This window comes from Panicum virgatum, chromosome 1K (genome assembly GCF_016808335.1).
Source record: "Panicum virgatum strain AP13 chromosome 1K, P.virgatum_v5, whole genome shotgun sequence".
NCBI classification, from domain to species: Eukaryota; Viridiplantae; Streptophyta; class Magnoliopsida; order Poales; family Poaceae; genus Panicum; species Panicum virgatum.
This window is the reverse complement of record NC_053136.1, coordinates 42,269,604-42,290,818: the sequence shown is the minus strand read 5'-3', so window position 1 is coordinate 42,290,818 and position 21,215 is coordinate 42,269,604. Positions and strand designations below refer to the sequence as shown.

Here is a 21,215-nt window from a genome sequence, read left to right as displayed (position 1 = left end):
AAGCGGACTCGGCTAAAAGTTCAAGGAGGCGAAAATGACTTTTTCTTTTGCAGTTTGGCGTCTGAGGCTGATCTTTGGACAAAAGGTTGGGCTATATGTGTATGACCGCCTTTTGGGCCTTGGGCCGTAGGCTTCATTGAGTTTTGGCCCAAGAAGGATGTCAGTTACTAAAGCCTCTTTCTTCATTCACAGGACACTTCGAGGTTCCCGTTTAGGCGCTCTAACATGGACAGACACCGAGGCTTTCTTTCTGCTACTTCTTACATTTGCAGGGTTGCAGTGCGTGCCGTGCAGGGCGACACGGCATTCAGAGTTAGTCCAGGACGGTCGAGAATTCTGAAAGGAACTTGTCAGGTAGAGCGCGCTACAATGGCGCAACGACTTGTCAAAAAGTATGGAAGTTTTGGCCATCTCTAGTCCTGGCATAATAGATTGTTACTTCTGATCCTCTCCGTTTTTCCATTTTCTCTGCACTTGCGTCTCGAGTTCTCTAGGAATGAACAATATGGGTCGATCAATCTGCGATATTCGAGACAACTTCTAAGATGCTGCCTGTAGCATGGCAGCAAGGGGTGATGAAACGATCGATCGCAATCTGAAAGTTTCAATCCATTGTTTTTCACGCGCTGATCAGCAACCTGTTAGTGGTAAAGATGGCCAGATTTGAAATTCGCGCGCCAGAAAACATTCAGGCAAATCCTTGCCAAGGTTGCTGCAGGGCTCCCCATCCAAATTTCTTTTTCCTATTAATGGTTCGTGCAGGGCCCTGCCTGAGAATGTAGGGGCATAAATATGTCTGCAAATGATGTCGAATGCTGGTTACTGAGAGATATAAAAGCATAACTCAGTTAAACTTAGAAGAAACTTTCTTATGTCTTCTGCGACTCCAAACTATTAAGGTACATTTACCAACATGAGACAGAATCTAGTTGAACCAGTTAGATCGAACTCCAGTCTGGAGAACAGAGAACCAGGGTCAGCTGCAAAATTCTGGTTTCACGATTGAGTTTAACCAGAAACATACGCAGTGACTGATCAGGCAGCAACTAGTGGAAAGTGCTGAAATCAACAGACTGTTAATCTGATGAACAGCATGCAAACCAAACAACTATTCAGTTTGACACCGCTCTCTCATCAAAATCCAAGAGGAAACACGACTTCTAACTTTCTAAGTCAGCTGAAGTCCACGGGTAGACAGTCAGGTTGCATGAGAAGGTCGCAACAAATTTGCAAAGGCTTGGAGATGAGGAGGAGGTGCATGGTATGCAGCTCCAGCGCCCATCAGACCACTTGGACCATGTGTTAAACTAGTTGCAGATCTGCCAGATGTGTTAGCTACAGCCTGTGGCAAGGTCATAACAGGCAGTCTTAGGAAGTTGTTTGTGGATGGTTGCGCTGCATGTTGAGGTGACAGTACATGCTTGCAGATGAAGAAAACTGCAGAACTTGCTGCCCTGATGGCTGATTAGGCTCTCTCGTAGGTGCACCTAATACAAAGGGTAAGCACATCAACAGGATTGAACAAAATTTATCTATTACTTAAACCATCTACAGATGAGAACACAACACTTCCAGAGTAGGATAAGAAAGATGATATTATCATAATTGCATGTCTGAACAATCAGTGACAAGAAGATATAATTTCACAATGTCTTTTTTTTTACTTTGCAAAGCAGTCTAATTCATGAATATTTGAATCAAAACATAATGCAACTCCCCTAAAGGAAGTCTCCAATACATCAAAAGATAGTATATCCACAAAAATGACCAGAATGCCAACCACACCCTTTGATAGTTTGGATCCAAGCAGGATTGTAGTGTTGCACTTCGCTAGTGCAGTGAAGGTTTGACATAAAGTGAGTTTGTTTTTTTCCATTTATCAAGATTGCAAGAACCACAATGCCAAAAGGTTAAAAGTGCAAATTTTCTGTTATATTCTTTTGGTTCCATAAAAACAGTGGTATGGAGGGACGTATAGATCGGCTAGAGGCATGGTTCTGCTAGGCGCTAGGTGGATTCTAGGCGCTGACCCTCAGCCTAGCGCCTAGGCGGGATTAATCGCGCCTAGGCGTTGCTAGGCGTTTTGCTAGGCGTTCTATATCCATTCATATTTTACCTACAAAAGTTTATTAGAAAAGAAAAAACAGGACACATGTGGGCCAAATATTACATAAAAGGCCCATAAAACAGCCCAAGCCCAATTTGTACAGCAACCTTATCTCTAAGGGACCTCATCCCAACCCTATCCCTTCCACCGCACGGTGATTTCCCGACCGTGCCGGTCGCGGTCCCCGTCCCAGCCTCCTCCGCGCCATCGCCGCCCCCGTCCTAGCCTCCTCCGCGCCGTCGCCACCCCCGCCCCCGCCTCCTCCGCGCCGGTCGCCACCTCCGCCGCCCCTGTCCTTGCTTCTCCGCGCCGGTCGCCACCTCCGCCCGCCTAGATGGGCGACTACCCCCATAGGCGAGGCGACGGGCTTCGCCCAGCGCGCAGTCGCGCCTAATCGCCGGCTAATCGACGCCTAGCGGAACAGGGGCTAGAGCAGCTAGGCAACAAATTCAAGCAATTGGAGTTGTCGACGAATGACTCCAGAAGTCCAGATTATTGACTATGTTTTGTTCGCCTAATAAGCCAGCCAAGCACAGGACATGTGCTTTACAGAAATTATTTCTATACCACTAAACAAATTCAGATGTTTTATCTTTTCATCACGCCCAATGCAAAAATGTAGAACAAATATTTAACCAGTACGATTTGTGGATTCCCTTAGCTCGAAAGTACGTCTTCAAATCCTCTTGACTGCCATTAAATTACAACTTTATTAAATGATGGCCCTATAATCATTAGTTAAATCAAACAGAAACAACACAAAATCCTTAATATGAATAGCTCAGATTAGAGGATAATAGATCCTCAGAATTATTGTTAATTTAGTTTATCTGTTAAACATTTCTAGTAAGTAGTAATCTTCTGGATATATTTTAGGCTAATCACGTGTTGTGCACACGTGTACTACTCCGCAATGGTGTTTTGCTCCTCCAAATCTACCGATATCTGGTAGCAATAGCCAGATTTGAATATTTCACTAAGATGCAGTGTTGCAACCAAACCAATTGTATGTTCACAGGAAAACACACATAAGCCTCCTCTAATTTATGAGCATTCATCATTACTGATCGTATCGATAAATCTTAGTGAAAAAAACCTTGATCATATTGCTCAAAGAAATAGGGATCATAACACTTTGTTAATAAAAAGACAGGACTGATCAATCATAATTATATGTTAATGGTTACTTGGGTAGATAGTGCAACGACAAGCTTATGCAATCTCTGATGGAACGCACAATGGCAGAAGATGAAGGCTCCAATTCATGTAAATTAGTATGAACACTGTTTTTATTTGTTAAGAAAGAGGTAATGATCAATAAATAATGCGTACCTATTTGACTGCATGAAGCAACTCCAGTAGAGGCCTTATGTAGAGCCTGAAATGCCTCCGCTACTATCTGTTGCTTACATATTTTCTCCTGGAGTATCTCAATATTCTTCTTTTTCTGCAACCATTCCATATCTAAATTATGGAATTGCTCATCAAACTTCCTTTTAACTTCAGCCACCTCCATTTGACAATCCAAGATGATTTTTTGCCGCTGAGCAAATCCAAGCGGAAACACTGATTAGATAATCACCACAAGAGTTGCTAAGTCAATATGCTAGTTGACTGTTAAGAACATAGGATAAATAAGAAATTAATAGAAGGGTTTGATAAACTAACCTTACATAGATGCCTCTTGGTCATTATATCATGCAGCATAAGCAATTGATTCATTTCAATTTTTAATGGATCTGATTGAAGACGGCTTTCAGGCAGTCCAGAAGTGGAGCCTGTTGTCTGGTTGTTTGATTGTCGCTGAACATTTGATGCTCTGTGCTGATGACTAGAAGTTTGACAGGTCTGGACACCATATTGTTGTCTTAAGAATGAATTAGAGGCAATTTGCTGCTCAGTAACTTGGGTATAGGAAGAGGTGTGATTGCTAATCGACATAAGAAGTTGAGTAAACTCATTGGTAACTGGATCTGACTGGAGCCCACTTTCAGGTGTATGCTCAACCATGGAGCTTGGCGTCATCTGGTTAGCTGATTGTATCTGAGAATTTAATGCCCCATGGCTGTCTAACCCAGTGCATACTGAAAAAGTATTCACACCAGATGGTTGATACAGCTGGGCAGCACTTTGAGAAGTTGGATCATAAAGTTGTGGTTGTGTTGAAGGTTGAACTAATGTTGATGAAGCTGCAATGGTGCTTCGCTGTTCAGTGACTTGGCCAAAGGAAGAGGTGTCACCACTAGATACTTCCTTGCTACCTGCAATATCAGCTTCTTGCATTGGATTCGCAGTAACTGAAGGCAGCCTTTCCACTTGAGATTCCTGCAGAGAAATTATGTCAAATGATGTTAGAAATTATGATCTTGCATTGGTGTTCATTTGCAATAATGACTGAATGGTCAGACACTAGTAATAATTTGTGCCTTCACTGCAATACCATTTGGGGCGAGATCAAAGTAACATTGAGGTGTTATCTGACGATTCATCTTCGTAAGCATGACTCGTCAATCAAACTATAATCAACAGTTCAACACATGACCTCTAAACCAAGATATAAGCAAAACAAAATGTTTGCATGCAAAACAAAAGGAAAAGTTTTTGCCCACTGATTTTAATCTTCATGGTGATTTCCTCTAGCCCACAAACCAACTCAACACTTAATGTTGATAGTCAATACAGTAATAAAAAAGATTATGAGTTAAAATACCTGAAGACACAATGTTGATTCATGATTATTAGAGTCAGACCCGTGAGGAAATTTTCTCTTGGACCTAGAACAAGAGCCTTCAAGTGCATGAACAGCAGGACTTGTACAGCTTCGGTTCTCTCCAAAGACTAGAGTTGCATTTTCTGAATCAGCTGATGTTGCCTTATCAAGTACCAATGGTTCATCAGTGGCAAACTGAGAACATGATCTCTCCATAATTTCCCCCTTGTTTTGTGGTGGCGACGAGAGGGTGACTTGTGTCCCAACTTTTTCACTCTCCATGGTAGGTGCATAGTTGGACTGAGAAGACATGCCTACAATAGCAATTTCTTCTAGTGCATCAACAGATAAACAATGCTCTGCACCTCCATTTGTTTCTAGTGGTGATTGTAAGTTTTCTATAACTGGCTCTGGCTGAAACATATCACTCTCCTTATTTGTATGGCTTCCTTCAAGTTCTCTACTGGAAGCAATTTCTTCAATTCCAATAGTCAGATGTTGCATGTCCAAATAATTGAGCTGTTGTTCACCTTCAGAATAAGCATGCACATGACAATTTAATTTCTCCACCTCAAATCCAGAATATGCCAAGGAAGTTTCAGCAAAACATTTCTTAAGGTAGCCAGCTGTAGCCTCATATATCCATCGCTCTTTTATTCTCTTCTCTTTGTTTCTATCCTTTATTTGTAGCTTAACAAATTTTATAATCTGGGACTGCATATATCTATGAAAAACCTTACGCAAAATGCAGAAAGCTAGCTTCGGTAGCTTCATCCTGTGATATCTTGCTGTTGGTATGACACGCTCATAATGAACTCTATAGGAACAAGCATGTTCTTGGAAGAATTTGAATCCCAGTTTCTTTAGTGTAATATTGAATTCCATGCGATCTTTATTCTGATGTGACAATAGTTTACCGAGCCTTTCCGAACAAACTTCCTCAATCTTTTTCAGGACATGGTGATAATCATGGTAGCTAAAACAGTTTCGCACCCTTTGCTCATGCCTTTCTTTTGATCCAATATAGGAAGATGGAGAATAACTCTGACGGTGTATCTTAGAGTACATTCTATGAGAACTTGATTGCCTCACATTAACAGATTGATCCCTTATTGAACTATACTTAGACGGCATAACAGTATTTGCAATTCCTCCTTGATAGGAACCTCTTTCAGGTGAAATTGGAGCAGATGAACGCAACTTTACAACACTTGGTTCATCCTTCCTGAACTCACCTTCTTCTAGTTCAGGGTTATGAGATGCTTTATCTTCTTCTCCTCTCCTGCCAATCTCAAGTTTCTCAAGCTGATGTGGTCTCTTGCAGGTTTCTTTGCTATACATAATGTCTCAGCTCAAAATAACAGGTGGCAAAAATGGAAAATTATGCCGTTGCCATGAACAAGATTTCCCCTCCGAAGTCACAATTCGAAGATGAAAATATTAGTTCACTCTGTTTTGGTATGAACCTAACTTCAAACTATAAGCACTGGTAAACTGGGCCATAGTTATCCTGAATAGAAAATAAATGGACAAAGCATAAACGTCAATGGTAGGAAGACACGTTTTATACCAATCATTGAAAGATCAGTTTCTTATACTGATTAAAAAGATGTGCTAGCAATATTACTTAACATGAAAAATCAAAAGGAATTTAATACACATATAATTACAGAACTTCTGTTTAAGATACTTGAAGAAAATAGCAAGCCCTCATCGACTGAAACTCATGAGAAAAGTAGAAAATTGTGTTTATGCTAAACAAACGAATACCAAAGTCCCAACAAACTACTTCAATCAATTCACCTAACGGGCAATGCAAATATAATTGTTTATTTATTTTAGAATGCTTTGCATGGAAAATTCCCTAGTAGTTTCATGTGCAGATGGTGTCATTGCGCATTCACTGCTCCAAAGTACAGAAGATAATTATAGCATGCTGTTTAACAATTCAGTTATACAAATAAGCAAAAAAAAATCATCTTAACAAGTCCAGAAAACTATGAACATAATAATTGTCCTAGTTGTAGACAAGGGGTAACAAGAATATAGTAATCAAAAGTATATATGATAAATTAATCAGCAATTGCCCCATGCCCACAAATCATGTATCTACTATTAAGTGAGACATAAGATGGTTGATTTCTAGTTCCTGACATGTAGTTTGGTTATTTCATTGACATCAGAGCATGGATGAATTAGATGATTAACCAAAACAAACATTTGCAACACAAGGACCAAATTCAGAAACATAAAACAGAAGCCATTTTAAACCATAACATGTGGCCATCAACTACAGGAGCATTTTGACAATTTGGGGCCAACTTTCTGCAAATCATTGATGCGAGGATGCCAATTGTCAAGTTCTACATGAAAGAAGATAAAGGTAATCATAAAATCTCACAAGATCAAGCAATTTACGCGAACTGGTGGTGTGAAGGGTGAAAATGTACTAGTCGGACACTATGTATACGTGGGCTGTTCACCATTTATATATTCCATGGGTGTACAGGGGAATCAATTTGTTGAACTATATTCAACGTGAGAAGTGAAGTAGAGCGTGAATGAGATTGACACTCTAATGCAGATGCTACTCCACAATAGAATAAATTTAATGGGTTCTAATCAACAATGTAAATAGCATCATAAGTAGGTGCTAAGATCGAGGGTAGTTGAAAGCGATAGATTGGTGCAGTGCATTCCATACAATGATTGCACATGAAATCCAATAAAAAGCAAAGAAAAAATTGTGTTGCATGTAGAATAGTATCAGCAGCTTTGAACAGCAGCTTGTGTGAGAAGATCATTTGTTAGGGTCCACATGTAGCTGTGTGATGTCGATTATAGTGTTTACGTAATGAGCAGGTCATATATACTCTTGTCCTCCATTCAAGAACATCGGGTGCATCTAGTTTCGCAAAAGCAAAAGGTTTGTATATTTTTTGCCAACAATTCAAATTATACGTATGTCTAGTGCAAAAAAAGCCTATACAAATGTGCTTTCAGGCTACTTTGGTTTTGTACATAGAAATGATGTATGCCATCACTTTGTCAGAACATGATGATTGAAGGCCGGGTTAAAATAAAATACCTTTGTATAGTCTGAGAAGGGGAGTATAATACATACTACATGTGCAACACCTACCATTAGGAATGCCTCATCAAGCAAAGCAATCACTCCATAAGCCTAGGTTAGACTCATAAAGTTCACTACCGAAAGCAATTAGAAAGAAATTGAAGTTCCCACTAAAATCAAGGAGCACGCAACCACTGCAGTAAACAAATGTTATTACCTAAATACCTATAAATTGAAAAGGTGCAACGGTCGAGTAAATACTCCGCATTCAAAACCGAGCACTTCATGTACATCCAGCGAACATTTCTGCTGGACCGCACAAAAGGAGCACGAAGCAGGAAAATCCCTGGATGCCCGACACCAGCCGCGTAAACCCCATCTAAACCGCTCGGGTAGGCAAAACACTAGCGCTCAAAACCCTCGCCGCACCGATCGCTCGAAATTTCGGAACCTCAATCGCTAGCACCCCCAAGCCGCCTCTCCACTACTCCAACGAAAATCAACTCGCTTCCATACATAAGAAAGAAAAAAAACCCCCGGTAATGCAGGGAAGATTAGAGCATGCAGGTTGCCATATCACCTACAGATGGAGCGCCGCCGCACCTGGATGATCCCGAATCCGGCGTCCCCGCCCGGCGCGCAGCCTAGGAGAGAGATTCCGTGCGGCGAGAGGCCGGAGATCGAACGGGATTTCGAACGGAGGCGACGAACGCGGGGCGAGCGGCGCCGCTGCTTTAGCAGGGTAGAGTAGCAGCAGTGGGTACCGGGGGCGGTGGTGTTCAGAGCGGGGGCGTGAACCCGAAGGGAAAACGCGAGCGTCGTGTGGTACTCGAGTGGCCCCGTGGTCAGCGGGTTTTGATTTATAGACGACCGATCATGTCGACGCGAAGTTCCCGAACTGCCCCGGGAGGCTTCTTGCGGGGGCTTCGTGCTGGGTGGCTGGCTGGCTGCCGTGGCGCACGGACTTTATTTTTTTGGCATTTTGTGGTTGCTTGGTTTGATTGCACAAGTCAGCTGCCTGCCTGACGGACGGACGGCGTGGCGTGTGGGGCGAGCTTTGCTGGTCAGGTCAAAAGTGGACTGGTGGTGGCAGCTGTGGATTGTGGGGGTTTAAGCTGATTTTTATGAGAGAAAAATATTGTTGACTGATTAGCTGATGCTGATTCGATGTGAGAGAAAAACACTGCTGGTTGGTTGTTGTAACAGAACTGTCTAAATAAAACCGGCTTAAGTGTGCTAACTATCATTTTAATGGTTAATCAAGTTACCACGCACTTAAAATGGTGTAATCCGATCGTCTGTCGGGTTAAGGATCGAAAAACACTAAAAGTCTCGCACGAAAACGAGCACAAATGATTACAAGCAGATAAAAATTCTTAAATTTAAATTACAAAGCAAAGCTTTACAAAAAAGAGTTTTAAACAAAATTATCAGAGTTCATCATGCAACGGAATTTAAATAGAAGTTTAGTTTGGAAACAACGATAACTACGAAGGTGTGAGGATGTCACATCGAGCCCACCGATGTGAATTCTGGTTAACTCCAACAGTAGCAATTATACCTAAAAATAAGATAACAACAAACCCTGAGTATACTAATGCTCAGCAAGACTTACCCGACTAGTGGTATATACTTAGTTGACTCCTAAACATGCAAGGTGTTTGGCTCTGGAGTTTATTTTGCTGGAAAGCGACTAATAGTGTATCCAATATTTTAGCTCAAGTTTAATGTACAAATACCAACTAGATTTGCGTAAACATCCAAAGCAAGCATGGTATATCACATTATATTTTTCAAGAGTATCATAAACATATCTAGTCACATTGTCATTCTCATTCCACTTCTTTACTACGATGTGACAGAGAGATCAAGGCTCTCATAACCGTGAGTCACGGCGAATCGATCCGATTTAACCTTACAAGGTGGACCTAACTCACATGACACATGCAAACCACGCCGGGCCACACGCGTCAGCTGTTCCCATCATCACCACGACATCTGAACTACGCCTGCTAAAACCCAGGTGAAGGGCCCCTCACGGTGAACTCCCGGAGAACCCGGAGGCGACATCCAATCCAACACCTGCCATCATCCCACGCCCAGCGTAGCAAGACGGAATTCAAAGTATCGTCATAAAGTGGTACACAGTTTACCAGTTTCGACTACCTCCTACTTCCGGTATATGGTTAGTACTATTCAATCCTTGATCAATAGTGCCAACAACGGTACGGTCCTCAATCGACATAGGCGGAGGTTTATTTTTCATCCATTCCATACCCATAATCCAATTTCTCTCCGCTCGGTCTCTATTTTTCTTTTCTCACAGATTCATTTTCAAACTACTTTGCCATAAGTAACCGGATCTTAAATCTCGCGAGTGACAGAAATCACTCAACTACTACCGAGATCCTACTTAGCAAAGCATTTCTAACGAGTAACGACATCTATATTAGTATGGACTCACAGGTACTAGGGAGAATATGCATACTAGGATTTTATACAACTCCTAGAACGTAAATGCACAATTACTTAAATAAACATTGAATATTTAAATTAGAGTTATGCTCCGGGGCTTGCTTGGGATAACACTGAGTCAGTGTTAGTACTAACAAGACCTTGGGCCCTTCTAACTTTGAGCCGGGTCTTCGGTTGCTCCAGCGGGTCCCTTTCTCTTCAGGGTGCGTCCACCCAACACCATCTTGTGGTTCGGTTCCGTCCGCACGTGCTTTACATCCACGCGTTGTACATCTAGCGTACCTAAATGAGATGCACCAATGCGGATGTTTGAATGCATGGAAGTGCAGTAGACGATACAATAGAAAGGGCAAGCAGGGCAGGCACAAGTCACGCTTGCATGGGCACGAACCTGATGCAATGCAATGCGATATAATTAAGAAGAAAGACATAACTGGGCAATCATTTATCGAGTGAATACAACAACCAAATTCAAAAGGCAAAGGAGTTGGTGCTACATACGAAAGTTTATTCAAACATTTTAGCCTGAAGTGTTTCCTACTAAAAAGCATTACTAGTTTGTTTAGAAAAGGCTAAGCAAAGATATAAAGTAAGAAAGAACAAATATGACAATTTAATTAACTAACAAGAAACATGGGACCAAACGATATAATAGTAACCTATATTCTAGTATTTAAAAGAGTTAACAAAACTTATACCAGATCAACATGAGTTACTGAAATTAAACCTGCAGAAAAGAATTGCCTATCAACCATTATAACAGAAAAGCTATGGCTAACAACTAAACAAAAGCAGATACATCACTTGCCGCCTAAAACTAGTAACCAAAATTCACCAGCATGATGAGTTATTGATAAGGCATGCAACAATATTTTGCCAACATTTATTGACAACAGAAAATATTTAATTTAGCCCTAGGAAGACAAACAGAACAAAAACATATTTACAAACATGCACATAACTTCTAGGTACCAAATTTTTATGGGGAACTAAGCATGCAAAGAGTAAGCTACTGCATAAATTTCATAAGTTTTGGACTTCCAAAACTGCAGATATTAAATAAATAAGCTAAACCAAGCATTACTCATGATTAAATCAATTCATCATACAAACATTAAACAAATAATAGGTTAAATATTTTTCCTAAGTTCTACATGTCAAAACAAAACTAACTCAACTAGTTTTATATTTTTCTCATTTTTCTACTATTTACTAGGCATTTTCAAAGTTTGCAACCACTTAAACTAACATTTAAACTAGAGCAAAAACTATTTAGAAACTGAAGATCAACCTGTAAGGAAAGTTGTAGATCTTAGAATAAGGAATCCAACAAATTTTAGTTTGTATTTTTCTGATTTTTCTATGATTTATAATTGAATTTAGAAGTTCACTAATTAGATTTGAAAACTTAAACTAAAGCTTTACAACGGGGTCCCTGGGTTTTGCAGAAAAGACCTTGTAAAGAATTGGGGACTCGCAGAAATGCCCCTGGCCGGAGCCAGGAACAGAGAAGGCGGCGGCCGGCCGGATTCCGGCGAGCTCGCTCGCCGGCGGCGAGGGGCCCGGGGTGGGGAAAGTAGAGGGGACCTAGGGCTACCTTTAGGTGGTTTCGGCGTGGGCGGGGACGGCCGGAGGCGGCGGCTCCACGAGCTCTGGAGGCCGGTGATGGTGGCTAGCGGCGGCGGCGGCGCTCCGGCGGCCGTGGATGGCGGGGAAGAGGTCTGCAAGCTTCACGGCGCCATGGGTAAGATATTGGTGGGGTCGATTGCGGCTGAGGTGAGGCAGACGAGAGGGCTCCGCGGCGAGCTGCCCGCGGCGGCGGTGGAGATGGTGGCCGGCGGCGCTCCGGCAAAGGATGGCGAGCAGGTTCGGGCCGGGGAGGTTCACTGGGAGGCGGGGAAGGTGGCCGGGTGGTTGGCGCGGTTGAGGGAGAGGCGAAGCAGGGAGTTCAATGCGGAGGCGGCCATGGCGGAGGCGGCGGCGCCTCTGGCGCAGGGAGGAGCTCTGGCTCTGGCTCTAGCGTGATGAACTGAGAGGGAAATTCGGAGTTGGCTTCGTCTTTAGATATGGACGACGGCTTGAGCAGCGAAGAGGGCAACGGCGCGGCGACGGCGAGCGACGTTTGGCGGCATGGCACGCGGAGGGGCGCCGGGGGCGCGTGTCGCCGGCACAAGGTGCCAGGGAGGAGCGGGTTGGGGGAAAACCGGGGGCGAGGAGGCGGGTTTCGGTCGAGGCGCGACGCGTGGTCGACCAGTGGCGGCGCCAGCATGACGGCCCTGACGCCGAGGCGGCGACTACGCACGGACGCCGAACGGCGTGAGGGAGAATAGAGTGAGGAGAGAGAGAGGTGAGCTAGGGACTGAAGTGCGAGAAAACAAGAAATCAGGGATCTGTTTGTAAATCAAAATTTTCTCAAATTTTTGCATTGAAACACAAAAAAATTTTAAGAACGAAGAGTTTCAAAATTTAATTTCCTCCAACTTTTGTTTCACGAAAAACTTCATTTGAAGGTTGGTTTGAAAGATAAAATTTGAAACTTGAGTGCATTTGAAAATGTCCTATACACTTTGAAATTCAACTTTTTCTCCCACTTTTGTATGGCAACACGAAAAAAATTTTGAACACGAAAGTTGTTCATCATTCGAAAACCTATAACATTGGTTCTGGGCAAAAGTCCATTTAAGCAACGGTTTGAAATTTATTTTTAAACCTGTTTGTTACAATTTGAAATATAAATTAAACGTTTAAAAACTGTCATTTGAAGAACTCGTCATTTCATGTGTTAAAGTAATAACAAACTTTATTGAAAGCCTTTACATAATTAACATTAGTACTAATCATCATGTTAACCATATGATTAACCCTAATTACAGGTGATTAACACCTGGGTGTTACAGTTGGCTGACAAGCCAGCCGAACAGAGTGAGTAAAAGAATCTCCTCATACTAGTTGCTGCTGTTTTAATCTTTCAAAAAAAACTAGCTGCTGCTGTTTAGCAAAATTCGTGGTACAGTGATAACTAACTCCAAAAATTAGGGCTCTTGTGCATAACTTAGTTGCTGCATAAGTAACTCCAAAAATTAGTTCACTTAAGATAACTGAGTCTGACCAATCGTATCGTATCTTCCTCTTTATCTAGGTTTAAGGCCTTGTTTATTTTTTATGTAACTGTCACGTCAAATGTTTGGATGTCAATTCGAATGTTTAGATGCCAATTTAATATAAAATTAGGGCTCTAGAGGAATCTATTAAGTATAATTAATATATGATTAACGAATTATTACTGTAGCAATTAGTGATTAAATTATGGACTAACTAGATTTAATAGATTCATTTCCTGATTAAGTCACGACTTATAAAATCAGATTTATAAACTACCAATCATGTCGACGCAGTTTTCGAGCTGGGTGGGTAGCTGCCCGGGCGCGTGGACTTTTTTGTTTTGGCATTTTGTGTTTACTTTTTTTAGGGACATTTTGTGGTTACTAGTTTGATTGCACAAGACAGCAGCCTGGCGGTGGCGGACTCGTGGTGTGGCGTGTGGGGCGCTTTGCTGGTCATCTCGCTGGTGGTGGCCAGGGTTAACTACCGACCGGTCCGGTCAAAAACCGGCAGGATCCGATTCCGGTATACCAGTCCGGTTTGGCCGGAAATCGGTCCAAACCGATTGAATTCAAATTTGAATTCAAAAGCCGCAGTGCAACCGGTTCGGACCGGTTTACCGGCCGGTTAGACCGGTTAGACCGGTTTACCGGCCAGTTTGGACGGTATACCGCTAGTTTAATGATATTTTCCGACGGTTAAAAGTGGTTCCCCGGTGTGAAATAAAAGGAAATTTCGGCATGAGCTATGCACATATTAATATAAATGACAACACCAAAGCAACAATTAATAACCATGCATACAAATACAATATTAATAAGCGTGCATACAAATACTGAGTCATATACACTTATACACATCAAATAAGAGTTCAACGTAGGAATGAGAAGACCCCCATTTGGGACGCGGTTTGGTATTCGGCTATAACAGCCCAAAAATTTACCAAAATAAATCACGCGCTAAAAATATTTTCAAATCTCTTTTCATCGTTGAGCTCAATCCATCCGAAATTGTCCCCCGCCCGATCTCCCAATCTCCCAAACAACCTGTCCCGACATCCGAATCCAATCGCCGTCCCGTCTCCCTGTTCTTCCTCGTTCCGCGCGTCATGCCCGACCGGCGCACGTGCTCGTCCGATCGCGGTCGCCGCCGCGAAACTCGCCGGCGCGATCTTTTTTTCTCTCTCTCTCCCTCCCCCTTTTTTTCTTCCTTTTCTCCATTTTTCTTTTCCCCTCCTCCTTCCTTCTCCTTCTTCCTGCTTCCCTCCTCTCCCGCGCGCCGAGCGCGCCCAGCCCCGGCTGCCGCCTTCCCCACTCACTGCCACTCTCTGCTCGCCCCGTCCCATCCCGCCGGCACCGCAGTGCCCTTGCCGCCTCAGCACGCGCCCCTGCACATGCGTGCGCACGCGCACCACGCGGTCGTGCCGCCCGCCGCTGCCGACTCGGCCCGCCGTCCCCACGCGCTGCACGCGCGCGCCCTGTGCGCAGCACGCGGCCGCGCCGCTCGCCGTGCCGCTCGTCGACCGCACAGCGCCGCCGCCTCGCCGCCCGAGCCGCATAGCTCGCGCACAGCGACCCGCCTCGCCGCTCGCGCCGCTTTGCTCGACGCCGAGCCCCACAGCCGGCCCCTCCACATGCTCGCCCTCCCTTGCGCGTCCTTCCTGCCCGAGACGTCGCATCGCCGCCGCGAATTGCGCTGCCGCGCGCCGTGGCGCTGAATGCCATTAAAGGCGCCCCGCGAAGCTCGCCGGCCGGCACCAACGCGCTTCGCCCGCTCCACCGCCTTGCAGCGCCTATAAAAGGGCCCTCCACCTCGCCTCCGAGCACCACAGCCACCTCAGCCGCCGCCCGCCTTCTCCCTAGCTCTGTAGCGCCGCCACCAAGAGCTCCTCTGCCGCCGCTACCGGCTCCTCTGGACCGCTCACCTCGCTACGCCCCAGCCCGAACCAAGGTAGGGGATAGAACCCTCTTGGTCCCCTTCCCCTTTCCCCCCAACTCTGGGCCGCCGCCGAGCCTTGCAGCGCCACCACCACGGCCGCCGCCGCCCGCCGCCGTGTGCCACCCTCCTCGCTCCACCTCCGTCCAAATTAAGAAGGGGGAAACAACCCACCGCGACTCCCTCTCCCTTTCCCCCACTTCCCAAGCGCCGACGAGCCCCCAGGGCCGCCGGCCCAGGCCACCGCCGGCGCGCCGCCCCCCTCCCCTGTTTTCCAGCGATGAGAGGAAGAAGAGAGGGCGATTTTGCCCATACCCCCTGCTCTTTTCCCTTTTCCATTAAGAGCCATCCCACTCTCTAGCCTTTTAACAAAATAAACCCTCTCCTTTATTATATTCCAAAATAAACCCTTCCACCATATAAGCTTAATTCTAAATAAACTCCTGACCTTTTCAGAATAGCCCGGATATTTTCTAAAATACCAATCAAGCCCTTGCCCCTCAAAAATATTTGCAAATAGGTCCCTGAATCCTTATTTAATCCCTGAACCCCTCTTTAACTCGTCATTTCATGCGCCAAAAATCCTCCGATCGACCTAAAACTTTACCACGCCATTTCTAATATAATTTTGGCCATGCCATTAGAAAACCGCCCAAAAATATTACTCATATCCCCATATTTTAATTGTTTTCAATTCGAGCTCAGCGATAAAACCTTTATTTCTTTTCTTGATTGTGTGCTTGCTTGTGTACGTCGTAGATCACGGTGTGAAGGAGGGAGAACCTGTCGACTAGCAGTACTGCGAGCAAGTGAACGAGGACCAGTACCGCGACCCCGAACCCGAAGGACAGTACCTCGATCAGGACTACCCGGAAGGCTTTGAGAACGGCAAGTTCAATCCCAACTTTTGATGCATATTTTGTCACAGTTTTATAAACACAACCTATTGGCCTGTTTTACAAAACTGCATATTGTTTTGACTGCCGAAAATATGGTTGGATAGCCACCCCTTGATTTGTTATAACCATTCCTTGACCACCTAGATTAATGTCTGAATATGATTTATTATATTTGGATGTTAATTGCTGCTAGAACGCTTAGGACCTCGAACACGTGGGTGATGGCGTTGCCGTCGATGTGGACGGCCAGGCCGCCATGCATGCGGATGCAGATCAGAGCTCAAAGGGGAGAGGATGGCCGTGGGCTAGGTGGCTCGCTCCATCTCCAAGAAAGTGGCGGAAGGTTCCAGAACCACACGGTCACACTGGTACACAGTCGCATTCGTGTACAAGGCGACATGGAGGAGTCGAGGAGACGAGATTTGTGGGCTTGTGGCTGCTAATTTGAGTTTTACACGGCAGATTTTACCGGTGAGTGATCGATGATGAACCAGCTGCCTCGCGATCATGCTCGGGCACTGTCTCGTGTCTTCTGTGGCGACCTCTTGAACACGTGCTTGACAGTAAGATTTCCTTATTTTTGTGCTTCTTGGTCACCATTTCGTCTGAGATCTCGATCAGTTACTGCAAAGAGTTATATACAATCAAACGTAATTCTTGGACAAGGTGCTGGTGAGCGTGTACATGCAAGAATTTTCTTCTTTGATGATTTACACGTTTTTAGACGTGTAGTATATGTTACACGAGTCTATATGGTTTGCATAAAAAAAATAAAAGGCAGATTAATAATTAGATTAAATCTAGTTGGATTATTTTATTTAAAGAAAAAAATTGAAAATAATTAGAAATGGCATAGTATAATGAAGAAAATTGAGAATAAGCTAGCATCTTGAAAAAACAAATGAAATGGTGTTATCTACTAGCCTGATCCCTCATAATAGGCGGCATGTAACATTTCCATCTACTTCATCAATTACCAAAATAGGCACGATTTTAACACTGTCACACATTGCATAATTATCTCAATCGGTAGCATTTCATTGCATCACTATGATTCATGTACTTGATTAAGCGGTAAATCCGTATTTTCCCTCTCTGCTTAAGTTGTTCTAGAAAATCCCAAAAGTCTTCACATTTGTGAATGGAAGGTACATGCAAAAGGTAAATGCAAGCGGAACTATGAGTGCACGGTTGGTAAGAGTCATAGTATGGGGGTGTCATGGCAAAAGATGGATGCTAACATTTGCCCGGAAATTAAGTTCTAGGAGAAAAATATGTTCTTATCTGTCCATATACAACTATGGGTCAAATCACACAACATCTGAACTTTATCTGTAACACCCCAGGTTTTCACCACACTAGGATGCTACTAAACCACACCAAACACTGACCAAAGAGGCAGAAATTTCGGCAGCATCTCCCCTAAAACAGGAGCATCGCAGAAGCAAAAAAAAAAGATATGCAAACAGATAAAGCACACTAGCATAAATGAAAGATCCTAACATGATATTCAAACGACCAAAAGGTAAGGTTTAACAAATCTTAGCCAACATTAAACAACAATAGATAAAGACTTAATTATTACAGCACAACACTAGAGATTTGATTTAAGAGAAGTGTGTGACAAGCTGCTATTTCCCAACCCCTCAAGCAAAGCATCCATCCATCAAGTATGTGAGATGATAAAAATAGGGGTAAGATATAAAATCTCCGCAAGTAACCAGCTTTAACAAGCTATTTATACTACAAGTTCATTAGATAATGGTTTAACTATTATCAGCAAGCAAAGCCCCTCCATGAAAAATTAATAATAAAATCAACTCCAACAACCTCATGCGTAAATAAAAGCAATCCATCGCCAAACCTTGGAGAAGATCCACTTCTCACCACCATTGTCAAATAAATGCCATAGAAAACCAATAACACCATAAATGCAAATGCAATGCAAAGTGCCATGTCTCCTGCCTTCATACTCAACAAAGTATGAAGCTGCATCGTTATGCCCAATAAACGATGCTGTACCGGTACAGTCGCGGCTATCGCGGCTATCAAGCGGCGACATAACTCCATATGCCATGCATTGTGATGCAATGAAATGCAATGCCAAGAATAATTGCACAAAGAAGAGTTTACACTGTATATACAGATAAGTCTCTTCTCATCTGACAACATAAGCCTCCTCCTAGTTATTCCAACAAGAGTCTTTACAAGTTATAAAATACAGAACAAGGCATATATAATAACAACAATAACAGGCTCATAAGTTCATATTGGAATGGATCATAATTGACAAGTTATCATTCTGAAATTTAAGATGGATGTAGAATAAATAGCAAATTAAAGCTTGTAGCAACCACCGCTACGTTACTTGCCTCCCAATGAAGGAGACAGCCGCTCTAAGCGTGATCCGGAGCGTTACCACCTGTTTTGACACAATAAAGTCAGAGCATATCCTCAAACAACCATGTGCATATAGCAAGAAAGGCACTCATACATCCCAACCCGCAAAGAAGCGACAACGGTGCACATAGCCTAGGCCCACGACGCAGCGGCACAGGCGCGGGGCGCGCACGGAGCGTAGGGTGCGCGCGGCGCGCACCCCATTATTTTCCATATATTTCTCCTAGACACACCCATTATTTTGTGCCACACATATGCAACTTCCCATTTAAAGACCTGAATTTTGTTTTTTTTTCTCCATGCATGCTAATTAGAAATAGTTTTGTTATTTACCTATCGACCGATTTTCAGGGAAAAACTGTTTAATTCTTTGATGTTGCAAATGTAGTTATCTAATGTTGCAAACATTATCCTTTGGTGTTTCATGTTTTTAGGGGAATAAATATGTTAAATTGTACGATGTTACAGAAATGTTAGTTTAAGCATTGTTTCACATGATGCAAGTACTTCATGTTACAGCCATATGCAACGTGTGAGAATAATTAACTACAACATTAGAGAATAACATGCGAACTAAGGTTCTTTGTGGTGGAACCTACCAACCCGGGATCGAGTCCTCGACTTGGCACAGGTGTTCGCATTTTTCTGGATTTATCCAGGATTTAACCGGCATTGTTCTTTCAGTGGTAGACGACGCTCCCATCGATAGCTGACTTCGTCAATTTCGAGATCAGCCGGCTCAGTCTCTTGGAGGTGCTCATAGGGGTGAGTGTGTGTGCGTGCATATGAGAAGCATGTACTGTGATTCTAAAAAAAACATTAGAGAATAACATGTGCAACATCATTAAAATCCACAGATTTTACCCCTTAAATTTTGTCGGTAGAAAAATAAATATTACCTTAGAAATCAGATAGAGGAAAGAAAAGAGAAGGGGGGATCTGACTATGGTGACTTTGACTTTGTCAATCTCTAGATCAACTGGTTCAGTCTCTTACATGTAATCATATGGGTAGGGTTGCGTACATGTATTCACAGAGATGAATGCGTGCGTATAATGTTAATGTCTTCGATTGCACTGCGATTCGTTAAAAAAAGGAAGTAGAGCCAAATACCTAATGTGCTGTCGTTTTCTTGTTTCACTTATGCGTTTTTCAGATGATATATTTGTTGCCAAAACCCAATAAAAATCTTGAGGCAAATCCGACAGTGGGTTCTCCATTTAGATTAACTAACAACATTAGTCATGGTACGGTGCATCAATAATCACTATCTATAAATACATCCTCCTATGAGAAAATACTTGATGTTTTGAACAAGACAAGGTTTAATACGTGCACCTTATTTTTCACTCGCAGGGCAGGTACAATCACCAAATGCAATGGGCTTGTTTTGGATCGCTCTATTTCACGTTTTTCACTTGCATTCTAAAACTCCACGGTACACAGGCTCTCATTTTCTAAAGCACCCCATCTACAAAATTAAATCCACCAAAATAAAGATAGGGAAGGCCTCCAGTTCCACGGAGTCGGTCTCGGACGCCGACCTCCATGTGTTGGGTCACGGTTCACCGCGTCCATCGGGGTTTTTAAAGTCCACCTTGACCCAATTAGTGGAAATAACACATATTTAAGTATTATTTTTTAAACATTTTGATAAAACAGATTCAATATTTGTTTTGAACATATTCAACATTTTTCTTCAACGTACTCAACATTTGAGGTGCGAATAGTGAAATGGTACAAACAAAATGTTGAAGCTAGAAATGAGGAATGTTGAAACAGTGAATACTAAATGTTGAACATTCACATGGGCACCTTCTCCATGGGCATCTTCTTCTTCGGCGCCGGTAGCGAGCTCCGGCGAGCTCTGTTGGCGGCGTGAGTCAACGGCGGTCCGCGCAGGGAAAGACGGCGCACCCAAGCAGGCGCACGGGCGCGGGCAGGCGGCGCCGGCGCGGGCCGCGTGGCCAGCGTGGCACGTCGGCGGGTGCGGCAGCAGCGGTGCACGGGAAGGGCGGTAGCGGTGCACAGGAGGGCTGGCGGCAGCGCACGGGACGGCCGGCGGCGGCGGCAGCGCGCGGCCCACGCAAGGGCTGGCAGTGGCACACAGGAGATGTCGGATGGGAAAGGGAGAGAAAAGAGAGGAAGTATGATTTGAGTGGATCCAAAGGCATTGATGTATTTGCATGAATCTCAAACATTAGAGGATCGTCGATGTGCCACGGTTCACCGGCCGCCGCCAACGTTGCTAAGCGTGGCGCGGGCTTAGCAGGCTGGCCCGATTTTGCTAGGCTCTCCTCGCCCGCGCGCTTAGCAGGCTGGCTCGGCAAATCGGCCCAGTTCGCCCCTCTCTCTTCCTCGATCTCGCTGGCAAAAAGGGGGCCCACGCGTCAGTTCAGGTCGGATCGGCCCGATCCGGTGCGGGCTCGTTCACGTGTGCGTGCGTGTGGCGTGCGACAGGGCACGGTCTGTGCGTGTGCACCGCTGGTGCTCGGCCAAATGCTGCCCGGAAGG

The 21,215-nt window shown here is 44.0% G+C and overlaps 1 protein-coding gene and 1 long non-coding RNA gene across 3 annotated transcripts; both read right to left on the bottom strand.

The window, feature by feature from the left end:
• Positions 1 to 830: 830 nt before the first annotated feature.
• On the bottom strand, positions 831 to 8,707 carry LOC120709304. 2 transcript variants are annotated; one of them, XR_005689637.1, is made up of 5 exons: positions 8,471 to 8,707; positions 4,818 to 6,327; positions 3,776 to 4,432; positions 3,440 to 3,673; positions 831 to 1,487 (listed from the first exon to the last, which is right to left on the bottom strand). XR_005689637.1 is itself a non-coding variant. In XM_039994902.1 (5 exons), exons 2-5 carry the CDS (start codon positions 6,156 to 6,158, stop codon positions 1,369 to 1,371), a joined length of 2,328 nt encoding a protein of 775 aa, XP_039850836.1. In that variant the 5' UTR covers positions 6,159 to 6,327; positions 8,471 to 8,707; the 3' UTR covers positions 831 to 1,368. The 2 variants fall into 2 exon arrangements, 1 of the variants encoding a protein (XP_039850836.1); XM_039994902.1 differs by having other exon boundaries at positions 3,440 to 3,650.
• Positions 8,708 to 18,397: 9,690 nt separating this feature from the next.
• Positions 18,398 to 20,808, bottom strand: LOC120657151. The gene is made up of 2 exons (XR_005668094.1): positions 20,517 to 20,808; positions 18,398 to 18,723 (listed from the first exon to the last, which is right to left on the bottom strand). It is a non-coding gene; the product is annotated as an uncharacterized LOC120657151 (long non-coding RNA).
• Between the last annotated feature and the right edge of the window lie 407 nt (positions 20,809 to 21,215).

Coding starts and splice junctions, on each gene's coding strand:
- LOC120709304 (XM_039994902.1), bottom strand. CDS start 6,158: ATGTATAGCAAAGAAACCTGCAAGAGACCACATCAGCTTGAGAAACTT. Junction 3,651..3,775: donor CCAAGAGGCATCTATGTAAG/GTTAGTTTATCA, acceptor GGATTTGCTCAG/CGGCAAAAAATCATCTTGGA. Junction 1,488..3,439: donor TGCTTCATGCAGTCAAATAG/GTACGCATTATT, acceptor CCTTTGTATTAG/GTGCACCTACGAGAGAGCCT.